Raw genomic sequence first — 26,496 nt, forward strand, 5'->3', positions numbered from 1 at the left:
TACGATTTCACTCATGTGGAATTTAAGAAACAAAACAGATGAACATATGGGAAGGTGGGGGGAGAGAAGAGAGGGAAACAAACCACAAGAGACTCTTGTTTTTTTTAATTACATTTATTTATTTTTGAGAGACAGAGACAGAGCACAAGGAGGGGAGGGGCAGAGAGAGAAGGGCAGACAGAGTCTGAAGCTCCGAGCTGTCAACACAGAGCCCAATGCGGGCTTGAGCTCATAAACTGTGAGATCATGACCTGAGCCGAAGTCAGTCGCTCAACCGACTGAGCCACCCAGGCGCCCCTAACCATAAGAGACTCTTAACGACAGAACAAACTGAGGGTTGATGGAGGGAGGTGGGTGGGAGATGGGCTAGATGGGCGATGGGTACTAAGGAGGGCACTTGTGATGAGCACTGGGTGTTGTACTGAATACATAAACAAAATTATAGAAAGATGAAGGAAAAAAGAAACTAAAGGGCCCAAAATGGAATGACCTATTAGAATTAACCAAAAGTAAGGTACTTTCTTGAATAGCAGTCTTCTTTTTACTCCTTTCTGGAGTCACTTTCCAGAGCACTAAGGGAAAATGAAAACTCTGTCATATTAGAATGTAATCTGGTGCTTTGTCAAAATACCACCATAAAATTTTAACCTCCCATTCTATTTAGCTTATAATACCATTGTAAAATTTTAACCTCACAATATTAACCTCAAATCTGTGATCTGGGATTCCATTTTAAAAATTAGGCAATTATCGGGGCACCTGGGTGGCTCAGTTGGCTAAGCATCCAACTCCTGATTTCGGCTCGGGACGTGATCTCGTGGTTGTGGGATTCAGCCCCGCATCAGGCTCTGTCCATACTGAGCATGGAGCCTGCTTGGGTTTTTCTCTCTATCCCCCTCTCTCTGCCCCTCCCCAGCCTGCATTCTCCCTCTCAAACATTTTTAAAAATTGGCTAATTACCATGAAGAATTCTAATTAGCTTCTTCATGTTTGTTATATTTTGTTTTTTTTTTTTTTTTAATTTTTTTTTCAACGTTTATTTATTTTTGGGACAGAGAGAGACAGAGCATGAACGGGGGAGGGGCAGAGAGAGAGGGAGACACAGAATCGGAAACAGGCTCCAGGCTCTGAGCCATCAGCCCAGAGCCTGACGCGGGGCTCGAACTCACAGACCGCGAGATCGTGACCTGGCTGAAGTCGGACGCTTAACCGACTGCGCCACCCAGGCGCCCCATGTTTGTTATATTTTGTAAAGAATTAGGTTCTATAGAACTTAAAGGTGTTCTGTAGATGGACAAATATAAACTTGGAATGGTTTTATTTTTGTAATCGTATAATTCTCAAGAATCATTGGGTGACTATTTTAGAACTAATTATTCCTTATGATACAGATTATCAATGGATACGTTCTTCCAGCTGTTATTAGCCTAAGCATTTGTTTCGTACTGCCGTATTTAAAAATCTCTAATGAAGGTAGTTGGTGGGATGAGAAGGAAGCAGCTCAGGGCTAGATGTTGGAAGGCCTGAGTTCTAATCCTGGCCCATTCCGCCGCAGGAAGGTATTTTTGGAACTCCTCTGTCTTCGGGATGTTTGCCTAGACTAGACTATATTATAATCAATATAAAAAATTATGAATGAGCTATTTCATTTTTCATGCTAAGTTTTTGAAATCTGGTGGGTTATTTTATCACTTCCAGTGCATCTCAATTCAGATGCTAAATTTTATTAGATGTACTTAGCTGTATTTAGGTTATATAAAGCTTACAGTTGAAAAAGTAGATTCATAAGTTGTTTCAAAGACACCTGAAAGTTTCATGTAAAATAACCGGAGTATCAGCTTTTACGATTAAATATAAAAATTCAGGTCCTCAGTCATGCTAGCCATATTTTTAAAAAATTTCTTTACTTATTTTGAGATAGAGTAAGAGAAAGAGCATGCGTGCCCACGAGCAAGCAGGGGAGGGGGCTGGGGGACAGAGACACAGGGAGAGAGAGAATCCCAAGCAGGCTCCATGCTCAATGCAGAGTCCAATGTGGGGCTTGATCTCAGAACCATGAGATCTCGATTCATGAGATCACGACCTGAGCCGAAATCAAGAGTTGGATGCTTAACCGACGGAGCCACCCAGGTGCCCCACACCAGCCACATTTCTAATGCTCAATAGCCACATGTAGCTAGTGGCTACCATATGAAACAGCACCATTTTTTAAGTTTTGGTTTTCTAAATCTACTTCTTACCATTAATATAAAAAGTACCTATCTTGTGTCTGACCTGTTTATCAGGCCTAGGAAGGTGAGGCCTGTTTTAAAATTTGTGACTAACTCCGAAACAGTTGTGACTTCCCCAGTGTAAGAGTAGTTCAAAGAGACCCACTGTTGAAGGACAATTTTTTTCAAGGCCAGGATGCCTTGAGAGAAGAAACATTTTTGAGGATAATTTTTTATGTATGCATGTGTCTGTTTAATTATGCCTATAAATACACTGTTGAGAAAATACTGTTCTGTCTTGTCCACCTTAACTGGACAAATTGTAGAAGAAATTAGTGTAATATAAATTGTGAGTTTTTAAGTCACGCCTCTGAAGATAGAAGATAACGAGGACAAAGCAAATCTTGAACATCAGATTTTATCTGGAGAGAACACCTTAGGAGGTTTAATTATTTTGAGTGTTTTGGAAAGTTTTGAATTACATTTACTTATTTTTTTTTAATCTGGTTATTCTAGAATGCCTGCCAAATTTTATTTTACATACTTTTATGTGCACGTAAATTCTTTCCACAGATACGAAGCATACCATAATGCATTAATCAATATATTTAATACTTTCATAGTATGTATTTTACAAAATGTTCAATTGGCAAATATAAACTTTAGTACTACAGATGCCCCAAATCAATGAAAATGACCAATTTCCTAAGTATGTATGATAGGATATTTGTAAACCACTTATTAAATAGTTCTTTAATGTGAATTATAAACCCAGGAATTTTTGTCTTTACGGGTCACCATATCTGATTAAAACATACAGTGAGAATAATCTGTCAGGCAATCAGAATGCAGACAATGATCAGTAACGACAGACTGTATTGTGTAACTTACGAGAAAACCTATTAGCTGTCCTCACTAAGGCAACATCAATCATTTAACATAATAACAGTCTCTATAAGAAGATGCTATCACTGGATCCAGGTATCTTGCTTTGAAAATAGTTCTGTGCATTAATAGCCCCTCAGTCTTGTGAGTTGGTGTTTTCTTCCTTCACAGTCCCTCATCTTACGCACAAAGCATTACTGGGGCTTAATTATTCAGGGTACAGTTGAGGTTTCACTGATAGAATTCGTTTAGATAAATATCTTACATTGAATCTTTTGTGCCTACTGTGATGAACCCTTTCACAAGTATCTAATAGAAAACTTTCTTTTTCAGGTATTACTCCCCTGGATATTCTGATGCACTTCTACAGAGAGTGGACAGCTATCAACCACTTGCCAATTAAGCAAAGTTCTGTTTTCGTACTCTAATTCACAACAGGGCATTATGAACGGTAGCTGATAACGTTCTTGCCAAATATTTGAACTGAGCGCATTCCAGATTTATTCAGTGTGAAATACCTTTGGATAATCTTTTCTAAATTTATGTAAAAAAAAAAAAATTAGTGGCCTGAATGAGGAATGACTATTGGTCACTTGCTTAGGACTTGCTCTAAGGGTGAACTGTAGAAAGACATTAAAGGGTGCTAAGGCATTTGTTATTTTTCCATTAACCATCCCCAGCCCCTAAACACACATACCTCCAAACTAGATATAGGTGAAAAATGATGCTGAAAACTCTTAGCTATCCTGGCCAGTTCCTCCCAGACACAGGCAAGGAAAGTGGCCTTGCAGATTCCTCAGGAGGACATTGAAGGGAGATGTCAAAAGAGGAAACTGATGACAGAAGTAGAAGGCACTTGAAGAGACTCTGATGCTCTTTACCTAAATGCATTAACCAAACACTTGAAATCTATGGATAACCTGTCAGGTTTTCCTAACAACTTAGGAAACTCTCCTCCTCTTGATGCCAAATTTTCTAAGCTCTTTTTTCGCCTCACTGAAACAGTTCCTTTACCTGTCATGGGGCTGGAGGAAGTCCATATTAAGCATTATTCCACTGCAGACATGTTTCCCATTTCATTGAAGGGTTTCTGAGTCCAGCCCTGCTCGTGAATAAACAAGGAAGCAGGCAAGTAAAATGGGTCCTTAGTATACCCTGTCCTAGCTTCACTTTCCCCCCAAGTTTTAAAAATCACATTTCCAGGGATTTAAGAAATAGTTTAAAAAGAATACCTCCAGGCTTGGACTTTGCATGCATTTTCACTTAGGGAGCTGAAAGGGGGTGACAGGGGGTTTCAATAAAATTTTAAAAACATTAGAATTGTCCTCTGCATGTTTCCCGCAGTGTTAATTCTGAACTTGGGGAATATGTAAGTAGGCTTAAGAGTCTTGGTTAGTTGGCGTGTCAGTGTGTGTGTCTGTGTGCGTGTCTCTGTCAGTCTGTCTTTTTTTTTTTTTTAAATTTTTTTTTTCAACGTTTATTTATTTTTGGGACAGAGAGAGACAGAGCATGAACGGGGGAGGGGCAGAGAGAGAAGGAGACACAGAATCGGAAACAGGCTCCAGGCTCTGAGCCATCAGCCCAGAGCCTGACGCGGGGCTCGAACTCACAGACCGCGAGATCGTGACCTGGCTGAAGTCGGACGCTTAACCGACTGCGCCACCCAGGCGCCCCTGTCAGTCTGTCTTTTGATCTAAAAGGAGATTCCTTACAGCGATCTACCCTGGAGGCCTGCAGAGGAGGTGAATGATAACCAGACAGCCCTTGGGCCACCGTGTTCCCAACCTGGCCAGCTTTCAGCTTTCCATCTTGGATTCTTTCCCCCCGCCCCCCAAAAAGAACCTATCCATTTAATTTTGGTATTTTCTGGATTCATCTGTCATCATTTCCTAACAGGGCATAACTTTGTTGCATCTTTTTTTTTTTTTAATTTTTAAAAATTGTTTATTCCTTTCTGAAAGAGTGCAAGCAGGGGAGGGGCAGAGAGAAGGGGACAGAGAATCCGAAGCAGGCTCTGTGCTGATGGCAGCGAGCTGGACGTGGGGCTTGAACTCACAAACTGCGAGATCATGACCTGAGCCGAAGCCGGTCGCTTAACTGACTGAGCCCCCCAGGAGCCCCTGTTGCGTCTTTATAAACTCCATCATACCCACGATGGGCCCATTTCTCTTCGCCTTATATCATCCTAGGATTGCTTGCAGTTTGACTTTTTAATACTTTCTGGGGTCTACTTTGTTTCTTTGATTTATTGCATAAGAAAATAATTTTTATTCTCAGTTGTGTAGGTTTCCTTTCTCTCCTTCATGCCTGACCAGCTTCTCCTGTGAACCTGTCGACCACCTGAGAACATAAAGGTAGTTCTCATCTTTCTTCATTAATACCATTTTTCTTTGATGGCCATGTTGGTAATGACAAAAACCAGCGGGTCTGGGATGAAACCCCCTCAGCAGTTATGGGAACGGTGAATTTCCTATCACGTACTTCCTGCCACTGTGTGTTGATGTCGGTTTTCACTTCATACATCATTTCATACTTATCAAAGAAATAACACAGTTAGTAGTGTTTGGATACGTGCTATAATTTTATTATATGCAATCTGGAAAATACATGCTGTGAAATGTTTCTTACTATAAAACACTTAAAATTAAGCTTGCTTTATTTTTAGAGAAGTCTATTATGAGACTTTTTTTTGAGAGAGAGTGCACATGTGCAAGCTGGGGAGGGGCAGATGGAGAGCGAGAGAGAGTCTCAAGCAGCCTCCACCCCCAGCACAGAGCCCAGCACAAGGCTCCATCTCAGGACTGTGAGATCATGAGCTGAGCCAAAAGCAAGAGTCAGAGGCTTAACCCACTGAGCCACCCAGGTGCCCCACGATCATGAGGCTTTTTAAAAACTAAAAAAAAAAATATTTTCTATTTGTGCTAGAGCAAAAGAATACCTCTCATTGGTGGTATTCTCTTTAATATTTTAGCCCCTGGTTTGAATTTTGTCAATTCCTAGTCTCTGGGCAGAGCAACCCTGTCTCACTGCTCTCTCTGCTGCAGTTTATTTAAAATTCAACTATCATTAGGATATTTCATTTAGCTTATACGACTGGCACTTTAGTTTTAGGACTTCAGGTCAGGAATGGAATGCTTGAATCTTATTATTGGTTGAAATCTATTGTTCATACAGTTTAGCTGTTGTGAAAATAGGTGCATGATCAGTGGTGCTGAAAAGAGATGTTGAAAATCTGGGTTCTAGTCATATCTGTTAAATAGGAAGGGGTGATAGTCTTGCTCAGCTTACTCATAAGATGCTTATGAATTAACCTGCAATGACGCATGTAACAATATTGTAAACTGTTCCGTTCTGCGCAAATTGACATGTGACTTAAGGGGAACTTGACAGCCAATAACAGATTACACATTTTGGCTGGCAACTGGGCACACCAGGCCCCATACTTTTTAGGTAAGCAGAGTTGACGCCAGATGATTTATGATTCAAAAAAAACTACATTGCCTGCCCTCGTGGAGTTTACTAGTATAAACACATTTGCCCAGAGGCAGGAAGTAAAATAGGCATGAGACACAGGCATATTTCATGTAAAAGCAAATGACAACCTCATATTTACAGGAGGTCGACCTGTGGTTTTTTGGGGTTTTTTTTTCAAGTTTTTATTTTAATTCCAGTTGGTTTTGACCTTTTCTTCTAATCTTTTCCTCTCAAAACTACCCCCTGAAAGAAAGGATTAAAGATCTGCTCATTTCTAATCTTGATTTGAGGTCCTGCACAACATAAACCCTGACCTTAAATTCCTCGGGGAGGTCATCTCCACTCCAAGATGTCAAGGTCAAAAAGTGACCTTGAAAGAATGAAGGATTTGTCGGTTTTCAAATCACCAACTCTTTAAGTCAGGTGCTGGCGAGTGTTGAGGCCTGTGTATACTGTGGCTTATTTTACCACAAAATTCACTGTCTAGAAAATATTGATTTGTGGCTATTCTGTTTCAGAGATTAAAAAGATTAAATGACACTCACTACTATAGCTGTTGTATTTACCAGTTGGTTAAGGGACTCCGGGCTTTCAAAATACAATTTGTCTATGCAATTATTTTTCTAGTAATATGAATCCTTTTGTTTTTAAGAAGACTTCGTAGGACATACAATTAGACAATATTCTGTGATACTGCTTTAGAGAATGGTAAGTTTTATTGTATATGAGTAAGTAATCTTTTTAAAAAAAATTAGGCAATAGAGGAAAGGAAAAAGCAAAAATATCATTCCAAATCTCACATCCCAGAAAATAATTGTCATTAACAAGTGGACATAGTTCCAGATACCTCTCTGAGCCTTTGTACAGATATAACAAATTTCGAAAAGTGTATTCATACCATCCATGCTTTTTTTTGATTTCAGTGGGTGTAGGGAAAAGGTCTCCTGCTAAATTAAGGATCAATATAAAGTATTTATAAATGGGCTCCCTTTATTAATGATTGACTAGTATTTGCTACAGAGATTTTATCTTTTATATTTTTTGGTTTTCTTAAAAGACCTTGTTTTTCATAACTGATTCTATGAAACATACCATGAAGTTTAATGTACGTCTTTTTCCTCTCCAAACCTGAAGCTATGAGTTTGTGAATGGTATACAGATTTTTTTTTTAATTTTTTTTTCAACATTTATTTATTTTTGGGACAGAGAGAGACAGAGCATGAACGGGGGAGGGGCAGAGAGAGAGGGAAACACATAATCAGAAACAGGCTCCAGGCTCTGAGCCATCAGCCCAGAGCCTCACGCGGGGCTCGAACTCACGGACCGCGAGATCGTGACCTGGCTGAAGTCGGACGCTCAACCGACTGCGCCACCCAGGCGCCCCGGTATACAGATTTTAAATTGAATGCTATTTATGGCTTATCACTTTTATAACACTGGGTCAAGAATATTACACTAAAAAGATACCATTTTGCAAGGTGGGTTTGTGTAGATACTTATACATTAAATAAAGCCTGTAATTTTTCCCACGTATCTAGAACTTGTGGTAATGCACTTCTGCTAAAATTTATACTAAAATACAAAATGTATACTGATAAGTATTTGATAAGTATCAAAGTATTTTTGGATATAAACAAGTCCAATCCTTTGAGAACTACTGTGATAACCTGTATCAAGCTCTCTGTCCTCTGCAGCAGGTAGTTTAAATCCTACACAAGGAATTAAAATTCCAAGAGAATGTCGCGGTTCTCCCACTTTTCCCTTCACTAACTCAAGTATGTCCTTTCTCTTGGACGAAACGTGCCCTGCTGTCTTCCGTCCCCAGGGGCCCCCAGCACTGCCGAAAGCACGAAGTAGCAGCAGCGGCCGGCTGGGCATCAGGGCAGCACAGCTCTCTGGCCACGTCTCTTCAAGTCCCTACACCTTAGTGTCCTGAAATGCCATCACGCAGAGCACAGGCTCTGGAGTTAGAGACCCACATCAGAATTTCGAAACTGCTACACCCTAACTCAGTGGCCTTCAGCGAGTTACCAATGGTACCCATTTTATAGGATCCCGAGGATTAAACAGGGTGAATGAGCACAGGGCCCGGCATGTAGTAAGCGGTGACGCCACCACCTATATGGTGTCTTTGTGTAACAGAAAAAGGTGCACGGTCCTCAAGATACTTTACTTTCATCTGGCAGAAATTGTTGTAATATTCTGATTTTTAGACCAAGACACTTTACTGCCATCTGCTGGAAAATTCTCTTAATAAATATGCAAATCCATTTCTATGATGTGAACCACATCCCCTTAGATGTGCTGGTGCCCTGTGTAGTACACAACCTGCACAACTGTGCGTATCAGTGCTCAGTAGATCATATTTGCTACTATTCTTTTCACTTTTGTAAATGGGGTTTAGAAGACAAGCCAAGATAAACAATGCTATTGTATGAAGCAATTCATTTCAAAAAAAACCAAGGAGTGAAAGTTTATCTCTATAAATGTAAATCTCTAGTTACAAAGCCTGGAAACATTCGGGCTTACTACTTCCCTCACTTCCCACTTTCCGCACAGAAAACTATGTTCTACAGTAAAATATGCAATTTAAGTTAGCAGAGATACTAATTAAGCCATTATTTTGGCATTTATAAAAACCAAAAGAACAAATAGGGGATATACATATACAAAATGAAGGTATGTTTTGTAATAATCCATATAGCATTTAAAAAAATATTTTTACATTTATTTATTTTTGAGAGACATAGAGCACAAGCGGGGGAGGGGCAGAGAGAGAAGGAGAGACAGAATCTGAAGCAGGCTCCAGGCTCTGAGCTGTTAGCACAGAGCCTGACGCGGGGCTCGAACTCACAAACGGTGAGATCATGACCTGAGCCGAAGTCAGATGCTCAACCGACTGAGCCATCCCGGTGCCCCAACCCATATAGCATTTTAATCTTGATTTTAAAAATTGGATCCAGAGTATTATATTGTTATTGCAATATGGCAGACCTCTGGAAAGCAACCCTGCTGGGGCTCTGTTCCCCTTTCTTCATCCCGGAACCTGGGCTGGGATATAATGGGTGACTCCTAACCAAATAGCCTTTATCGAAGGGATCATTGTAGGACCTTTTTGTACACCAAAGGCAAAAACGTGGCTCATTTTCATACCTAGCAGTACAATCATGAAGAAGACCGACTACCGTTGGGTGAGGGAGAGTTTGTTGGTAATGAGAATACTCTCCCAGAATACAGGATTTATCTCCCTGGCAAAGATCCTAAGTGCTAGCACGGCTCTTGGAAGCTCGGAGAAAGCAACATCACATACCAAGTGAAGTAGAAATGTTGCACTGGCCACGGCCGAAGATACCAAATGCCTCGGGGTGGGCGTGTCAGAGGGTGTACCTATACAGGGCTGGAAAACCCACCAGCTGACTCTGTCCTAAGAGAAGCCCAGAGGACACGCCATTTACCATACTGGTAAGACATGCGTTGTTAAGAGGGTCACAACCCGCGAGAATCTCAGTGGTAATGCTCTTCCATATGCCACGGTTGACTGGTGAAGACTCTGTTATAAAACTGTGCTCCTCAACAGGGATGATGGGATCCCGAAATAACAGAGGCCAGGTGAATACTTAACCGTCAGAAGCAAGGTGTGTGCAATTATCGCAAGGGGTTGCAAAACTGGAATGGCAACCAGGGATCCCATGCATAGACATCAGCACAGTTAACAGAACTCAGTGTTTCCAGAGGCAGTCAATAAAAAGTATCAATTTGTAAAATAAAGATAGATAGAAAAAAAAACAAAAACAAAAAGGATGGTCAGTAGGCTTAGGGCAGCTTGGTCACAGACACTTACCCAGTTTCTCAGATCAGGAACCAACTGACAGAGGACAGGCTGGTCGCTATGAGGATGGAACCTGAAATACCTCACTAAGTCTACTCAGTAGCTATTTCCCCCCGCATTTCAAAATACTGCCCCGGCCCTTTTACTGGGTGACAGAGCACTGCAGCAGGTCGAGGCCCCGGTGCAAGGAGACCTGCCCCATCACTCAGCAGGCCCCGTGATATTAGAGGGACCTGTGGTGGGAAAGTGTGCACGGTTACTGGTAATCCCAGAAGAAGTGCAGCATAGGGTCCCGGGACTTTGGAGCAAGGACACATCCTCTGTAGCAAAGAACTTTACAGCATTTGAAAAGAAGTTCTTCTAGATGAATGGCCCTGATTGAGACAGACCAAATGACCACGGGACATCAAGTAACTCTGCAAGCAGAGATCATCATGAGCTGGGTTCTGCCAGGCCCAGCAGCAAGAATCCGTCATAAAGTGGGAGTGGAAGACGCAGGGCCACGCATGAGCAGGAGGGCCAGAGGGCACACGTAGGCTTTTCCAGTTGTTGGCCCACAACTCCGCGTCGTCCACCACTACTGCTCCGGCATTCACGGCTACGGGGTCACAACTAGCTCACGACTACGGCTGCATGGGGGTGTCTGTTATGGCCAGCTGACGGAAGAGGAGAAAGGCCAACCTTCGTTCCTGGATGAGCTGGCTCAGCGTAAGAGTGCAAGCCAAGAAGAGCTACTGTCACACTGCAACTCTACTTGGGGTGACCCTGAAAGAGAGCGGTGAGGAGAAATTTCTGGCGAGGCACTCGGTTGTCCGCTTTGAAACAAGAATAGTTCGAGGTAAGAACATACACAGGCTCATAGACAGTGGTAGGTGGGGTGGCAATTCGGTCAGAGGCTTGGAAGGAGAAATATTAGAATATCACGGATAACGTGTGGACCCAGGTTTGAAGAATTCTGTGTCCCATGTTCGTGCATAGCAAAGTGCCACTATCAGAAAGACATCAAACAACATCCGTGAGTCAGCCATGGCCATCTGCCAGTCTCTCTAATCAGCTGCTGTATTTCTGGCACAACGGATACTTCAGTGGAGCATTCATCGTGGTGGGGGTGGTGGCTACGAACAGGGCTTTGGCTCACCGGGCCTTGGTCCGGCCACTGCTACTAACAAATGTCCAACCTGTCAACTGCAGAAACGAGTGCTGACTCCCCAATACAGCACAATCCCTCAAGGTGACCAACCAACCATTTGGAGGTAAACTGACTATGATGGACCTGTTCTACCCTGGAGGAAGCAGGAATTCATCTTGACTAGGGTTATTATATATTCTGAGTTTTCCTTTCCTCTCCACAGGACCCAGCCAACATCACCAACTGGGAATTAAGAATGTTTGATTTACTGACACAAGATCCCATACAATACTGCCTTGGGCCAAAGAGTACACTAGTCTAGTCCCATACTGCATCACTGTTAAGCCACTGGCATTACAGAATGGTGGAATGGCCTCCTAAAGACAGGGGAGGCACCAGTTTGGAGATGATACATCTTGAAGTTGAGATGCCACCCTAAATCAATAACCATTATGTAGTTCCCAATAGGTGGACTGGGTCCAGGAACTATGGGGAAAAGTAGGTGGCATTCCCAGTGGTACCCTTGGAAAGTTTGTGCTTTCTGTCCCCCAAATCTTAGGCTCTGTGGGACAAAAGGTCTTGTTCCCAGAGGGGTAATACTTCATCGTGGACACAGAGTCCCACTGTACTTTACAATACAGCTACTGCTCAAAGCGCTTCAGTCTCCTTATGCCAAGAAACCAGCAGGAAAGGAATCACTACACTAGCACGGATCATTGGTCGTGATCATCAGCAGAAGTGGAGCTCTCTCACAGAATGCAGAGAGGGAAGAATGTTTGGCACACAAATGACCCAATGCAGTCTCCCGAGGCTCCTGTGCCCAGTTTTAACAGTAAACAGACAAGAACAGAGGCCATGATCTAAGATGGGCATAGTGACCAGGTCCGAAGCCACTGGGAGATGAGGGTCTGGGTCACTCAGGCAATATGCCTGGACCAGCATGGGCCCTGGCTGAGGCAAATCTAGAACGGGCGGTGGAGAAGGAGATAAAGTATTGATTAGTGGAGGCTTGAGACCCGCTGCCGCTGTAGCAACTGTAGTTTCCCCACAAACCTTTTTATAAGCTTCCCCAGCAATACAGGCCAACCAGAATCCTTGGAGTTGGGTTATAATCCTGGTTATTAGGTGGGTGGACTTGCTCTAAGAAGCAGTTGGTGGCACATGAAAAGATACTCAGCATCATTCATCATCAGGGAAATACAAATCAAAACCACAATGAGATGCCACCTTATGTCTGTCAGAATGAGCAGAAGCAAGAAGACAAAAAAATAACAAATACTGGTGAGGATGTGGAGAAAAGTAACCCTCGTGAACTGTGATGGGAACATAAACTGGTGCAGCCACTGTGGAAAATGGTACAGAGCATGATCAAAAAATGAAAAATAGAATTACCATATGATCCAGTAATTCCACTAGGTATTTACCCAAAGAAAATGAGAACACTAATTTGAAAAGATATATGCATCCCATGTTTATAACAACATTATTTACAACAGCCAAGATATGGAATCAGCCCAAGTGTCCATCAGTATATGAATGGGTAAAGATATGGTATTGTGTACGTACACACACACACACACACACACACACACACACTGGAATATTATTTGGTCATGAAAAAGAATGAAGTCTTGGGGCACCTGAGTGGCTCAGTCAGTTAAGCATTTTTGGCTCAAGTCATGATCTCATGGCTCATGAGTTCAAGTCCCACATTCGGCTCTCTGCTGTCAGTGTAGAGCATGCCTGGGGTTCTCTTCCTCCCTCCTTCTCTCTCTGTCTCTCTGTCTCTCTCTGCCTCTTCCCCTGTCTCTTTTGAAATAAACTTTAAAAAAATTTTTTTAAACTTAAAAAGAATGAAGTCTTGCCAATTACGACAACATGGATGGACCTAGAGAGTATTATGCTTTTTTTTTTTTTTTTAAAGGTGGGCTCCATGACCAGTGTGGAGCTCAAGGCAGAGTTTGAGTTCACAACCCTGAGATCAAGACCTGGGCTGAGATTAAGAGTTGGATGCTTAACTGACTGATGCTTAACCTACAGGTCCCCCTGTAGAGTATTACGACAAATGAAGTAAGTCAGAGAAAGACAAATACCATACAATTTCACTTACATGTGGAATCTAAAAAACAAATGAACAAAGCAACATACAGGAAGCAGAAACAGACCTATAAATGCAGAGAACAAACTGATGGCCTCCAGAAGGGAGAAGGGTGAGGGGATGGGCAAAATGGGTGAAGGGGAGTGGGAGATACAGGCTTCCAGTCATGGCATGAAGAAGTCACAGGGACGAATGGCAGGGCATACGGAATATAGCCAATGGTATTGTAATCGCGGGGTATGGTGACAGGTAGTAGCAATGGTATTGTAATCGCGGGGTATGGTGACAGGTAGTAGCAATGGTATTGTAATCGTGGGGTATGGTGAGCACAACATAATATATACAGGGATCGAATCACTATGTTGTACACCTGAAACTAATGTAACACTGTGGGTCAACAATAAAAAAGAAAAAAGAAGCAACTGGATCTGAACAGCACAAGGGATGAACTATAACGGACTCTAGTGTTCCACCTATATATTGCTCCCTCTTCAAGGCCAAGGGCCTCCCTTCTCCAGCTGCCGCCATTTTCCGGTCAGACCTTTCATGTCCTTACCACAAATACGACCGAGTTAAATCCTCAACCCGCAACCAGAATGAGCCTTAATAATTTGCTGAATCTTAAAATTAACACCTTAAGTTGAACCCCCTCCCCCCACCAAATTTAAGAACACTCAGGCAACTGGTTTAAACTGGAATCGAACCAAAGCAGAACATCCAATTTTCTCAGGTCTAAACCCAAACCAACGTTTCAGACGCTTGGCACAGACAACCACGGTTAGCTTCTCTTTGGCCTCAACAGCTCCTGCTAATCAGAAGCTTCTACTCAGATGGGGAAGAAAACATCAGTCCTCTATTTCCCAAAGTAATTCCACACCCGCCCGACAACATACCCTCCGAATCCCATCATACAAATACAGGACACGTGGCTGTGCTCACCTGTAAAGTCACCTCCGTTCTCATAGGATTTAGCCCAATGGAGGCTCTGAACATGAGCAGTGAAATCTTAACCTCATTTACAATGAGATGGCCTCACTGCTTAGGCAAAATCTTTGGGTTTCTCATCCACCGTTGGGGGTGGGAGTGGGGTGAGGGAAGGAGGGAGTTAAAAAAAACATTGTTCATGGGGTAAATTATTCTTAGCAGTCTTTAGATGGCTGTTCACACAAGAGATACAGGTCTGGGTTTCAGCACCATCAGGTCAGGCAGGAACCACTCATCTTTGTATCCAGCGTATCACTTAGCACGGCTGCCTGGCACCCAGTAGGAGGTCAATAAATAGTTATTGCAGAGTTCCTTGAGCCATCCTGGATGCTGGCACCAGGGACTTGGGCCAGGACACTTTAAAAGTAGCCTGCCCGAGCAAGAATAGACTCCCTTCGAGCTCTGTCCTGTCAGGGCTGCTGGCTGTCACTTCACTCACACTGGGCATCGGAATCTGGCTGTAGTCCAGTCACTCAAGTTAGCACTGCCTCAACTAGTTCTTCCTGGGACTTTATGTATTTATTTTTTTCATCTTTATTTACTTCGAGAGAGGGAGAGAAAGAGAGACAACAAGCAGGGGAAGGGCAGAGAGAGAGAATCCCAAGTAGGCTCCGTGCTGCCAATGTGGGGCTTGATCCCGTGAACGATGAGATCATGGCCTGAGCCGAAATCCTGAATCAGATGCTCCACCGGCTGAACCACCCAGGTACCCCTCTTCTTAGGACTTTAAAATGATAGTAAAAAGGGCCGGTTTCAAAGGAATGAATAATTTTCAGAGTTTATTAAACTGCCCAAGACTGAAAACATACGGTGTGTGTGTGTGTGTGTGTGTGTGTGTGTGTGTGTGTGTGTGTCTCTCCAACTCTCCAGGGAATTTCGGATTTGACAGAGAGACAGTGAGTGGCAGGTGGCAGCTGAGTCACTGATGGCAGTGCTTTGCAGGAACCAGTGGACTTCCTGGGCCAACCCTCCCAGAGGAAGGCGTGGTTGTTCCACTCTTCCCTGGATTCCACGAGATCCTAAGTATCCTTCCAGTAAATTTACACTTTTACTTAGGTTCCCTCCAGCTGGTTTCTGTTATTTGCAAACAGAAGAAATGCACGTTAGAGGAAACCAGCGTCTCTAAGATGGCTGCGTGGAGAATTATGGCGTCGCTGAAGAAAGTGGTGGGAGGTGGGAAGGACAGCTGAGTGGAGAGTTCGGGTGAAGGCTCTAAAAATAATCCCCTTTCTTCAGCTACAGGCAAGGGGGCTGCTGATGGAGCCGTGCAGAGGACTGCAAGGGGCAGTGCCGAGTAAGGGTGGGTTTTAAATACTCATTTTTTTAAAAAAAGCTTATTTATTTTGAGAGAGAGAGAGAGAGAGCAGGGGAGGGGCAGAGAGAGAGGATGGGAGAGCCCGATATGGGGCTCAATCTCATGAACCTGAGACCTTGACCGGAGCTGAAATCAAGAGTCAGATGCTTAACTGACTGAGCCACCCAGGCGCCCCTAAATATTCATTTTAAAAGCTGAATGCCTCCTCTTCCTCTCTTCTCTGCTTGCTCCAACCACTTGTTTTGAGTCTCCCTCCCTCAGCTTCTTTTCTTTCCAAGGTGCTAACTGCCAACAAAAGGGCCGTGGAGTCTTTTGATTCCAGGATATTTCTCTGAAGAATCAGCCATTTTCAGGGAGCCCAAGAAAGGAACTCAAATGGTGACTTAATCCTCGTCCCTCCTCTCCACCTTCCCAAGTATCTCATCATGAAAACGTCAGAAGTCAAATCTTGTCTCTGGCCCAAGCCATCTACTTAGATGAGCTTACTGGATGCCACTGGGAAGGAAGGGCTAGATTGGGAAAGGGAGGTGAGTTGTGAATTTAAGAAACTACACCAAATCTAATGTGGGAGGAGGGAAGGAAGAGGAATCTGGACCATTTATTTGCAGCATGTCTTACTGACAGTTAAATACGGTGGTTTGTTCTGTTTTCTGCCACTCGAGGGTTATTTAATTAAATTCATGACCTTAGATGCTAACCAGCCCCACATCTAAAATAATCGCTTCTCTGTTGGGGAAATGGAAAGCCGGGACTGGTCTTTCCCCGGCCGACAGCTCTCCTTTCTGAGTCTGGGTTCTCATCTCCACTCTCCTCCCCAAGTAATTTGATCTCTGTATTTGATCCCCATTTAGTAGTACACTTCTCTGAACAGATGTCTGAGTAATTAAAATCCCACATGGGCACACTAGCCTGTGAGTTACATCTATTTAATAGTCAGCTCAGAAACTTTTCACCCTCGGCTTTTCTCCCATCCTGGTGTCCTAGGTCACTGGCCTTTCGCAGGCTTCAAATACTAGAGTCCAAACTGGTTGCGTTTGTTTCCTGCATTCACAGAGCCTGTCCCCATTTTCTGACTGAATTTTCCTCGCAGATCCCTGCTCTCTTTCTCCTTCAACTCACCTGGATTTTCTGTACAGTTTTCCACCAGCATTCAAATTCCCATTAGATGAATCAGCCTACATTTCATTCATGCCAGCACCAGCAATAAAAAAAAAAAAAAAAAATCAGAACAATGTTGTTAGAACCATGGATTAAGAGCACCTTTTATTTTTCCCCCCTGAGGCATAGCCAAATATTTCAGCCTGAACAATCCCCCATTTTTTATTTTTAACTATTTGAGATCAAATACTGGAAACCTGTTTGGTTGCTACAGGTCACCGAAAGATTTTGATGGCCAAAAAATTATACAAGAATGTGTGTTTGGAGTCGGAAAGAGAAGTTAGAAGGAATTATCACATGGAATTTACTCACTTTTGAGAGACGATTTAGATGCAGATTTATTTAAGAAAATGTAATGACAATGTTCTTATGATGAATCTTATGATACTGATATAACATTACATTAAATTTTAGGTTAATGCTGTAATTTACAGTAGGTAAAAGAATTTCCATTGTAGGTGATGGTGCATATTGCCTTTAAGAATATTGTGAAATGAGTATGTATTTCTCTTTTTTGATACCTATCAATTCAGACTTGAACACAAGCAGATAAATACTTAAAAAAAATTTTTTTTAATGTTTACTTTTTTAAAAGAGAGAGAGACAGAGAGAGGGCACAGAAGGGGCAGAGAGAGAGAGGGAGACACAGAATCTGAAGCAGGCTCCAGGCTCTGAGCTGTCAGCACAGATCCCAACGCAGGGCTTGAACTCAAGAACTGTGAGATCATGACCTGAGCCGAAGTCAGATGCTTCACCGACTGAGTCACCCAGGCGCCCCTGCCCCTGCCCCGCCTCCCCGGCAGATAAGTGAGTAGGTGACAGTCATATAGCAAAATAATTCTTTATTTTTCTGCTTTTAAATAGACTTCCAGGGCATTTAACTGGATTATTTTATTAAAGTTTCTCAGAACATGCATGTTTCTTGTCCAGTTCCTTTGTATTCACAACATTGCAGGAAAAAGAAAATAATGTAATCAAAAAGCAAGCAACAAGTTCAGAAGTTAACCAATACTATTTTGCTTATATAAGGAAATTCTAAAACTATCTGTCTACACTTTGTGGTCATGATTGTACTTAAAACCTAGGTGAAAATCCTATCGTGCAACGGACGCTTTGTTTGGCGATTTCCACAACTCCTAGCTTGTTACCTGAACTGGCAAAGGCCAGGTACATAAACAGAGACCTAAATTAACAACAGGATTCTTAGACAAACGGTGACGTGGAGTAGGGAGCTAGTCTTGCAGGAAGGGTAGACGAGTTCCACGTGATGGATGTGATTTCTTTCCCTGTTTATCACCTCGAATCCTTATGAACCTGATGGCTCCGGAGCTAGCTGGGCTCAGGATAACCTCCCCTGGCCTGTCCCCAGCCCCCTTCCCATCCATGCAGATTGTGCTTCCTCTAAAAGTTCAGGCCATTTCTTTCCCTGATCCAAGCCTTCTAAGGCTTGTTTCCCCTGCAGTCATTTCTTATCTCATGCCCATCCAAGCTCTGCTGTCAGCTTCTTTAAGATCACTGGAAAAAAAAAAAAAAAATTACTAATTCCAATAACCCATTTCTGGCTTCCCACGGCCTTAGTGTAAACTGGGGAGAATTTTTCTTGAGCTCACAAAGTTGTGAGGGTCAAATGAGCTCCTGTGGATGAAAGGGCTTTCTACATGGTTACATTGGCCACGGAGCCTGGGCTCCAGCTCCAACTGCCGGGTTCAAATACCATTTTCTAGCTATGAGAACTTTAGCAAGCTACTTAACTTTCCTGCACTCCAGTTTCTTAATGTGAAAACCGGACATCATAGAAGTACCTAAATCCTGGGGTTGTTCGGTGATGGTTACAGGAGACAACTCCTGCATATTACGAGGTCAGAACATGCTTGGAACAGTCCCGGTTTTAAGCCCCAGTAAAGTGTTAGCACAAATGCAGGCATCAGCTAATTCCACACAGCTTCGTCTCTCTCCAGCCCTGGGCCTTCGGGACCTGTCCTCATTTAGGCACTGCGGAAAGCCAGGCTATATCCCTTGGGCATGGTCCGAGACAGCTAAGGATGGGGCAGGACGTAAGAATCCTGAGCACACGTGTAACTGGCAGGCACTTTTAACTTTTGCCCCTTTCTTAAGTCCTGTTCACTCGCCTTGGCTTCTCCTCTGATGACGTTATTTTGAATGATTTGTTTATCTTGCTATTTCAGTTGCTGCCTATTTGTACTTAAAGCCACAAAGATAAACCCTTCCTACTCTAGAAAATGGGGACAGTAAAAGTATCTATCAGAGGAGACAGGGATGCTTTTGAAAAAGAAACTGGAGCAAAAAGCATTTGTAATCCAACTATCATCACATGAAATGACGTGGAAACAAACAAAACATACAAACAACAAAAACCTGGCTTTCTGAAAATGGGATGATTCTTTCAAATGAACTTTCTTCCTCAAAGTGGTTCCATCTGAATCTGTAATACATAGCACATAACTCATAATACAATGATGCTACTGTCGCCTAAAGTGTTGGGATTTTCTTCTTTGAAAAGGCTTTTAAGGACCTTTGTGCAAATACTAACTGCCACTTTATGATGTTTATGACAAATACCTTTCTACTTCTCAACTTATTATTTAGTACTTTTATCATTTTTGACATATAGAAGTTCTCAATGCTTAAGCAAATGTATCTATATGATATCTTCATTGTTTTGTGGTTAGCTTTTTCCATCAAAAAAAAAAAATCACTTAAATATCCACTTAGATTTTTAGTTCATTTATAGCTTCATTTCACATTTGTCTCTTTAATCCATCTAGGATGTATTTGTTTAGTAGGAAGTGACCATCTAATCGATATTTTTTTTCTCCCAAGGAATAGATACATTTATCTAGAAGCATAATAGATTTCTCAATATACTCAAATATTTTTGTTTTTGTGGTTTTTTTTCTCTTTTTTGGTATAGATCCCTTCTAGTTCTTGTTTATACTATTTATATGTAAATGGGGTCTTTAAAAAAATGTACATATATCCCAACAGGTTATTGCTGGATCACTGGAAAAGTTACTGATTTGTAACTTTTAGAAGTTATTTAAAAAAAATTTTTAATGCTTATTTTTTGAGAGAGAGACAGCGTGAGTGGGGGAGGAGCAGAGAGAGAAGGAGACATAGAATCCGAAGCAGGCTCCAGGCTCTGAGCTGTCAGCACAGCGCCCGACACAGGGCTTGAACCCACGAACCCCAAGATCATGACCTGAGCCAAAGTCTGATGCTTAACTAACTGAGCCCCCCGAGTGCTCTGGTAATAGTTATTTTTAATAAGAACTTTTCAATCAAGTCTCTTGAGTTTTCTAGACAAAAGTATCATCTGCAAATAAAAGTAAATTTTCTTCTGCTTTTCAATATTTTACCTATTATTTCTGTCTGTCTTATAGAACTATTTTAGCATAATTTTAAAGAACAGTATTAATAGCAGGCATCTTCATACCTCTTGTCATATCATTAAGTACTGAAAATTTAAAAGACACATAAAAGTAGACTGAATACTAAAATGAACTCTCATGTGCCCATTACCTAGCTTCAACAATTATCAACATTTTTGCATACACTTTTAGTGCAATTATAAATTAATCTAGCCTTTCTGGATGCTAATTTGGAGATATCTATCCAAAAATGGGTCCAGCAATTCCACTGCTAAGCATTAATCCTATATCACCAATGGACATAGATTTTTTTTTTAACGTTTATTTATTTTTGAGAGACAGAGAGAGAGAGAGAGACAGAGCGCGTGCTGGGGAAGAGGCAGAGAGAGGGAGACACAGAATCCGAAGCAGGCTCCAGGCTCTGAGCTGCCAGCACAGAAACCAACGTGGGGCTCGACCTCACAAGCCGCGAGATCATGACCTGAGCCCAAGTCGGACGCTTAACCGAATGAGCCACCCAGGCGTCCCGGGTATAGATATTTAAGAATGCTCACTGTAATTGTATATAATTGTGAAAAACTAGAAAATAGACAAAGTGTTCCCCAATAGGTGAATAAAAAATTATGGCATATTCACATAATAATGCCCAGCTTTATGAAAAATTTTGGTAGACCTATATGCTGATGTGGAAAAATATCCAAGGTACTTTATACAATGAAAACAGCAAGTGCAGAACAATATGTAGAGTATGATTCTGGTTTTTTTTTTTCAAAGGGGATGGTCAGATACTTTTATGTGCCAGGAAACTTTCTGGAAGGATATGTAAGAAACTGTTAATAGAGGTCACCTCGGTGAGGGAGAATGAAGAGTGGGAATGGGAGGTTGAGGAGTTAACTCTACATTTTCCCCTCTTCCTTACAATTTGGATGTCTTACCATTAGCTTTATTATTTTTATAAAACCTTATTAAAGGATATGATGTCGGCTATCGATTTAGTATTTACTAAGACGTTTTTAAAAATTTTGTTGTTGTTTTAATCAGAAGTGTTAAGACTTTTGGGGCGCCTGGGTGGCGCAGTCGGTTAAGCGTCCGACTTCAGCCAGGTCACGATCTCGCGGTCCGGGAGTTCGAGCCCCGCGTCGGGCTCTGGGCTGATGGCTCAGAGCCTGGAGCCTGTTTCCGATTCTGTGTCTCCCTCTCTCTCTGCCCCTCCCCCGTTCATGCTCTGTCTCTCTCTGTCCCGAAAATAAATAAACGTTGAAAAAAAAAAAAAAAAAAAAGACTGTTTAAAAAAAAAAAAAAAAAAGAAGTGTTAAGACTTTTATCATCTATTAAGATAGGATGTTTTTCATCTGTGACCTAAATGTATGATGTTATTTCTATTATTTTCCTATTATTAAAATTCCTCGCATTTCTAGAATAAAAGCTACCTGATCATGTTAAAAATGAACTTCATTGAATTTATTTAACTTTTTTTTTTTTCCTAAGATTTTATTTTTTTTAAGTAATCTCTACACCCAACCTGGGGCTTGAGCTCACAAGCCTGAGATCAAGAGTTGCACGCTCTACCAACTGAACCAGCCAGGTAGGTGCCCCTAATTTGCTCATATATTCAAGAAGAATTTGGTATTGAATTTCATATGAGTTTGTATTTTTTGAGTGTTTTTGTAATATTTGATAGGCTTTACAATAATTATATTTGCTTCATAAAATGGGTTAAATTTTTACATCTTTATGCATTTAGAAAGTCCTTCGAAATTTGCAATGATTTGCCTACAGGGCTGAGCCTTTTTTGATTTCTTCTCCAATTCTGATCTACTTATTTTCTTCTATTTCTTGATTCAGTTTGGGTGATTTATGTTTTTCCAGAAAAAAATGTATTAGCTCATAGCTAACTATACATAGTATTTTCATATAATTAAAAAACAAAACCAAACATTTTTCCATAGCTGTTATATCTTCTTTCTCTTTTTAAAAATTTGTATCTTCTTGGGGCGCCTGGGTGGCTCAGTCGGTTAAGCGGCCGGCTTCGGCTCAGGTCATGATCTCGCGGTCCGTGAGGGCTGTGAGTTCGAGCCCCGCGTCGGGCTCTGTGCTGACAGCTCAGAGCCTGGAGCCCGTTTCACATTCTGTGTCTCCCTCTCTCTGACCCTCCCCTGTTCATGCTCTGTCTCTCTCTGTCTCAAAAATAAATAAATGTTAAAAAAAAAAATTTGTATCTTCTCTTTATTAAATAGATTTGCCAGATATTTCTCTTTCTTCCTCTTTTTTTCCTAAGAAATTACTTTTAGAATTGATTCCATAATTTTTTGTTGTTTTCTAATTCACTGATTTCTCCTTCAATCCTTCCTTAATTCTCCTTTTCTCAAAGTTTAATTTTTTATAAGTATTACTAAGTTCACTTATTTCTATTCGTTCTTGTTGGATTTCCCCCTGCTAAACAGCGTTACTAAGGTTGGTATAGTTTCAAATGACTTTTGGGTATTTCTAACAATTAAATCTACTCTTAGAGGAGGAAGTTTTTCTATCACTGATGTGATGATGTCATTTAAAAAAATGTGACTCCGTCCCTTGTGGCAAATTTCTAAAGAATTTTTTAAATGTTTGACTAATGGAAATGCAATTGCAGCAAGCTTGTGGCCCATTCTGAAGGGGCCAACACCTCTTTGTACATATAAAGCCAGTACATTTGCTTTTGCTAGAACATTATCTACCCTCATAAATTTGAAAAGAATCAAGTGACAGGATTTAAAGAGTAGCTCTCACCATTTGCTTAATGGGATGTCCTCTCACACTGCAATCTGTAACCAAAGGTATTTTTAAATGATTTTTCGTTTTGTGAAAATGTGTTTAAACGCCTTCCGCGTCAGCCTGGTTTCCTACTTGCTTGTCATTGAAGTTAGTGTCAAATAAAACTGTAGATTTTTCAAATGCAAAGGTTAAAAAGTGTTCACGTGAAAGGATGACAAAGTGTTCTCTGCAAAAATCAATCCACTATGATGATGTAGATGAAGGCAGAACATTTTTTTAAAACAACTTTTAACACTCTGATAAGCCAGATTATAAGCAATGAAAAGAAGTAATAAAAAATAATGTGCCTAGAGAAACGTAGATTTGCAGGTGTGACCTTTGCCAACATAGGTAGCAGATCATCAGATCCACGTGTTTGTAGATTATGTAACAGTATTTAAATGGCCAGGAAAGGAAGAATTTTGTGGTCAAGAAGGTAGAAATGTCCTTTTTAAAGGATGAACCTGGCCAGTCCCATCTCAAATAACTGTTGACCAAGTTACAGATGGTTGGCAAGGCAGGTCGGAGGAAACAGAAAGGTCTGACAGAGTTGCAATAAACAGGCCAAAAGCAAGTGGCTGTTATCATTAAAAATGCAAACTTATTGAAGTCTTCAATATTTAAAATAATGCAAAGAAAAGCTGTTTTGAAAGCATTCCTGAAAAAACTGCTTTAAAGGCTTTTACATAAAATTTTAGGAAAGACAGAACATGGCTTTACGAATAAACCAAAAACATATAACTAGACACACCCCCAGTGAACAATTTTATGATCATGATGGAAAACATGTTTATATATATGTACACATACACATACACGTAGGTATATATATACGTGTATACATACGTGTATACATATATACATATACATACATGTATGTATGTGTGTGTATATATATATATTTCTTTTGCACCTACTTGCATTTTAAGTTTTTTAAGCCTCCAAATGTTTAAAACATATAAGTGACTGTACTCTAGGAATTTGCTCTTGAGACATTAAGGAACCACTAAATGAAAAAGCAAACTTTTATCTCTATGGACTTCAAACAGAGGCGTGTATATATAAATTTATGTATTCAGTATTGGTCTTAACTGGTTGCCTTTTAAAGCAATTTAGGGTTAACAGGACAGTAAGCCAGAGCCAAAAATAACCTCAATTTTGTTTGTTACTGTGGCTGTGAAATTTTCAGTAAAGCACAGACCTAAAGCCTAAATGCTGCTGAAGGATTACCTAGAAAGCAGAGCCTGAGGCCAAGTTTAAGTGCTAAGATTTTATTAGGAGGTACAATCCCAGGGCAGCAAGGGCTGGGGGAAATGCAAAGAAAGCAAATACAAGGCAGCACATCACTGGGCTGAAAACAACTTCACAAGAAAGTACAGCTGACTGCTCAGTCCCAAAGGAGGGCTTCCAGACAAACCATACAAAGCCATCCTATCTTGAGATCTTCTATGGAAAAATAGGAGTTTACATGCTGCCTATTTCTTGCTTTCTGTCCTTTTTGGTGCAAGTTTGCCTCATGGGGCTCTAATGCCCCCACTCTCCTGGGTATGCCACATGACCTCTGCAGGCTATTGCCTGGGAAGCAAGAGCATGCTGAACCTCAAGGTTTTTCACCGGAATCTAGGACTGATGGGAGGAGCCAGAACTTCCTACCATCAGAACCCGGGCATGAGAGAGGCAGTGCTGAAGCCTGACTCTCAACTAGAGGGCTGCTGTCCCAAGAAGCCACAGAAGCAGAGGCCAGGCCTTTGCATTAGAGCAAGAGGCTAAGCGGGCCGGGGGCGGGGGGTACTGAGCAAATCTGGGGAGTTGCAGAAACTGGGTCTGGTACCCTATTCCTAGTGGTGGTGTTCACTGATTCTTAGGGGAGGAGGAGTCCCTCAATTCAGAGAGAGCACACATTTTAGGTCTCAGATTTTGTAAGCCAACGTATCCCTTATTCCTCCACTCTCCCTAGACACTACTTTAACTCTTTTCTCCCCCTTTCTTGAGGTGTAATTTGAATATAATACAATTCACCCATTTGGAGGCTACGGCGCGATAAACGCCAACTACCTGTCTTACACCCACCATTCATTCCTATGAAGATGTGGGATTGTTCCATCACCCCCAAAAGTTCCCATCCGCTCCTTTGTTCCATCCCAGGCAACTGCTTTCCGTCGCCACAGTTTTGCCTCTTCTAGAATGTCACATACAGAATTATACAGACTGAGGCCATTCGTGTTTACCTTTCCCCCCACTGCACAAGGTTTTTCAGCTCCATCCATGTTGCTGCATGTATTAACGGTACGTCCCTCTTGCCTCTGTTTTGGAGAACTTCCCATGTGTGCTAAGGGTCGGGTATGTTTACCTGCATTATCTCACCTGGAATGCTCACAACCATCCTGCTTCACCGTGGAGGGGCCCAAGGCTCAGGGAGCCCAGCCGTGGAGTCTGGGGAGGGGCCCCAGGCTGACTCCCGCCAGTCGGTCAGCCCGGCGGCTCCGCACAGCACGCTCCGGAGCCCGACCTGCGGCACCTGCCGTCCAGCTCCAGGGGGCGGATGGGGCCTGGCCTCGCACAGGCTGGGGCCGGACAGCTCGGGACTCAGGCCGCGCGGAGGCTCCCCGAGGTCGGAGCCCCCGGCGCAGCCGCCGGCCTCGGGGGAGCAGCCGGCCGCCGCTGAGCGGCCCGCCGCGGCCACTTCCACGAGCGGAGGCGGGACCGCCGCGGAGTTCCGGGGGCGCGGAGGGGCGGCCGCAGCTACCGCCACGACCGCGTCACCGCGCGGGCCGCCGATCGGGCCGCGTGCCTGGGCGCTTCACCCCGCGCCCGCCCCGGCGTTTCCCTCCGCGCGCGGACGGCGCTACTTCCCGCCTCGGCCACCGGGCGCGGGAGCCGGGTCGTCGGCGTGGGCGCGGCGCCGAGCGACGCCGCCGCGCTGCCTCCTCCGCCGCCGAGGGGCGACGGCGAAGCGCGCGGGCCTCCGCTTCCAGAGGTGGCCGCCGCGGCCCAGCCCCCAGAAGGGAACGGATGAGGTCGGCGGGCCGCGGTCGTTTCCCCCTCCGCGGCCGCGTCGCTACGATAGTATCTGGAGACTTCATCTTAGGGACGCAGTGGAAACAAAGATGATGGTGTTTTGCCCTGTGGCGTGGAGCGGCCCGCCCGCCGCTATTGTCTGGCTGCCTGACGCGCGCAGCAGCTCTATTTTTCTTACTCCGAACGTGGTTATTCGGGGGCAGCAGAGGGACTTACA

The 26,496-nt window shown here is 42.7% G+C and overlaps 1 protein-coding gene and 1 long non-coding RNA gene across 2 annotated transcripts in view; one reads left to right on the forward strand and one right to left on the reverse strand.

Annotated features, from left to right (window-relative positions):
- Positions 1-4,412, forward strand: part of SPAG6 (sperm associated antigen 6) — a 64,723-nt gene extending 60,311 nt beyond the window's left edge. The window contains exon 11 of the mRNA XM_030322089.1: positions 3,429-4,412. Coding sequence (XP_030177949.1) covers positions 3,429-3,498 — 70 coding nt within the window. The 3' untranslated portion in view covers positions 3,499-4,412. The remainder of the gene's footprint in view (positions 1-3,428) is intronic.
- A 5,005-nt stretch (positions 4,413-9,417) lies between these two features.
- On the reverse strand, positions 9,418-25,746 carry LOC115518891. Its single transcript, XR_003970344.1, has 3 exons — positions 25,626-25,746; positions 17,044-17,099; positions 9,418-11,163 (listed from the first exon to the last, which is right to left on the reverse strand). It is a non-coding gene; the product is annotated as an uncharacterized LOC115518891 (long non-coding RNA).
- Positions 25,747-26,496: the final 750 nt, after the last annotated feature.

The sequence above is a fragment of the Lynx canadensis genome, chromosome B4 (assembly GCF_007474595.2).
Source record: "Lynx canadensis isolate LIC74 chromosome B4, mLynCan4.pri.v2, whole genome shotgun sequence".
NCBI lineage: Eukaryota > Metazoa > Chordata > Mammalia > Carnivora > Felidae > Lynx > Lynx canadensis.